General features: G+C 34.9%; 1 protein-coding gene across 1 annotated transcript; it reads right to left on the reverse strand.

The window, feature by feature from the left end:
• Nucleotides 1-697: 697 nt before the first annotated feature.
• Nucleotides 698-1,396, reverse strand: LOC141590154 (uncharacterized). The gene has a single exon (XM_074410763.1). The coding sequence runs from the start codon at nt 1,394-1,396 to the stop codon at nt 698-700; it is 699 nt and encodes a 232-aa protein (XP_074266864.1).
• Nucleotides 1,397-2,280: the final 884 nt, after the last annotated feature.

A 2,280-nucleotide genomic window follows, 5' to 3' on the forward strand; every position in this document is an offset into this window, starting at 1 on the left:
ATATTATTTGGGTTATCTGTTTTCAGTCTATGGAAGTTAAATTTGATTATGGGATAGTTAAAATTGATTCTGTTTTGTTTGGATAGTCTGTTTTATATGCTTGCTTTCACCATTTCACTTTGATCTACCCATTTTCTAACATGGGCCAATCCACTATGATCTTGCTGTTGTCTAAGTTGCTGTTAGACTAAACCTCAATGAAGGTCTTTACTTGACTGAGGGATTGTCTTTGTGTTGGTGTTTTACTATTAAGGACAATACTCAAATAAGCCTAAAATAAGTGCTCCATGTTGTTGCTAGTAATGTCACCATTAGTTGTAGCCATGTTGAGGTAACTTATTCTTAGGTTTACTGACCCATATTTGCTGCCACCAAGAGGCATTACATGTTGAGGTGTTCAGTTTTTTTTAATTTTTGAGTTTCCATGTTATGTCTCCTCTTGATGAGGCATTTATATGTGGTTAAGTTACTCAATGAAGAAAAGTTGCTTGCTGAGAGTAACAATGCATTCATCATAAAAACTTAAAATGTCATTCATAGGCCATTCCAAAATGACTGCTTACATGGTTTATTTTTATTTTTTTTACCAAAATGGAGTCTTACAAACTTCAACATTAGGTTCTTATGTTTGACTTGATAAACTTTCATGCCTAAGACATTGATGATAGTTTCTCAATCAAACAACAACCTAACTTGTTCAAAAGGGGATTTGTATGCCTAGGTCCAACATTAATTGATCTAGTTTACCTATCGATCCACATGCAATTAAAAATTGAATACATTCTTTCACCAGATCTTCATCAACTGTTAAATCTCTAGGAAGTGTCTCTTGTCTTCTTTGTGAAACCTTTGCCAAATGTGGTAGTGGATAGTTATTGTGCTCTCTTTTTTTCATAATTTCCAGCATACAAGCTTGTAAATTTAAAAACACATTATCTAGTGTTTCAACTGTTTCTGATTCATATGCTTCTGTTACCTTATTCACCAACTCTTCAACTGTCTTTGCTGGATTTTCGTCTTGTAATGATTGAATTGATCTAAAGAAACCTAGATCTAAGATGTTCAAATCAGGTGATTGCGCTGGTTGTTGTGTTAATTTGATGTTAAACCCATCTGAAGTTGCTGCCTCCAAGAAATCTTTGTCTTTCCCATTTATATGAGGCTTAGCATTATCTTGCTGAATATGAATTTCCTTTGATGCAGATGCTGGCCATTTTTGTTTAATGGCTGGTATCACTAAGTTGATCAAAGTTTGTTTTGTGACTGCCTTTGTGATAGATTCAATTGGTTTTGTGACAATTGTACCAGCCACCCTATTCTTGCTCTTTTCTTTTTGCTGGTTCTTGGTAGGTGAAGGGCCATATACCAAGCTTTCCATCAAACAATACTTCTCCATTCTCTTTGTATGTTGGTCTTGAAACAGCTGCTAAGAACATGATCTTTGTTATGTACCTTTTGCTTTTACAACTTCTATAAGGAAGTTCTTCATTGCTGCCAATGTAGTATCTACATTTTGGATTGGTCATATAAAACCATTTTTAATCAATGTGAATGATGTGACTCATATCCTTGAACATTATACACCTCAATAGCCTATCAAAGACTAATTTGCCCATCACAAAATGTAACCTAATGTGCTTGTGGTCTTCACTCAATGCTGGATGTATTGAACTTGTGTGCGACTTAATGAGGCCTTCTTTTACCCATCTATGACAGGTAGATGGTGAATGCCCAATTGCCTTCCCCAACCTCTTCAAAGTTGTTCTCTTAGACACATTAAGTACGACAATGGCCTCTATTGGACAAGGTAACCTATCTTTCCCCTTATTTCCCTTTATTTTGCTCCTCACATTGATTGGCACTTCAGTTTCCCTCTGTTTTTTTTTGCTGCTGACCATATAGTAAAAATAGATTTCCTTGTGACATTGAACATGTTTGCCACTTCATTCATCTTCCCATGTGCGGTTTACTGTTTTTGCAACTCGCAAACAACAAGCATACGACTCTATGCCTTTGATCGTCTGTCAGATTTGGTTTTTTCATAGTCTAAATAGTTGGAAGTGTAATTTACTGATTTTTTTTTTTTGTAATGGTTGTAAATTTCTGAGAAGTTTTTAGAGTAGTTTTGTGTAATTTTGTTAGGAAGTGAAAAGAGAAATATGTAATTCTTTGGTTATGTAATCCAATTGAGCATGTGTGTTTTCTGATGTTTGAAGTGATGTTATTTGGTGAAAATTTCAAGACTTCATCTGAAACTTTCATTTCCCCCACTTTTTCCCA

This window comes from Silene latifolia, chromosome 7, assembly GCF_048544455.1.
Source record: "Silene latifolia isolate original U9 population chromosome 7, ASM4854445v1, whole genome shotgun sequence".
In the NCBI taxonomy this organism is placed as follows: Eukaryota; Viridiplantae; Streptophyta; class Magnoliopsida; order Caryophyllales; family Caryophyllaceae; genus Silene; species Silene latifolia.

Excerpts from the sequence above, each read along its gene's own strand:
- LOC141590154 (XM_074410763.1), bottom strand. The coding sequence starts at position 1,396 with ATGGAGAAGTATTGTTTGATGGAAAGCTTGGTATATGGCCCTTCACCT.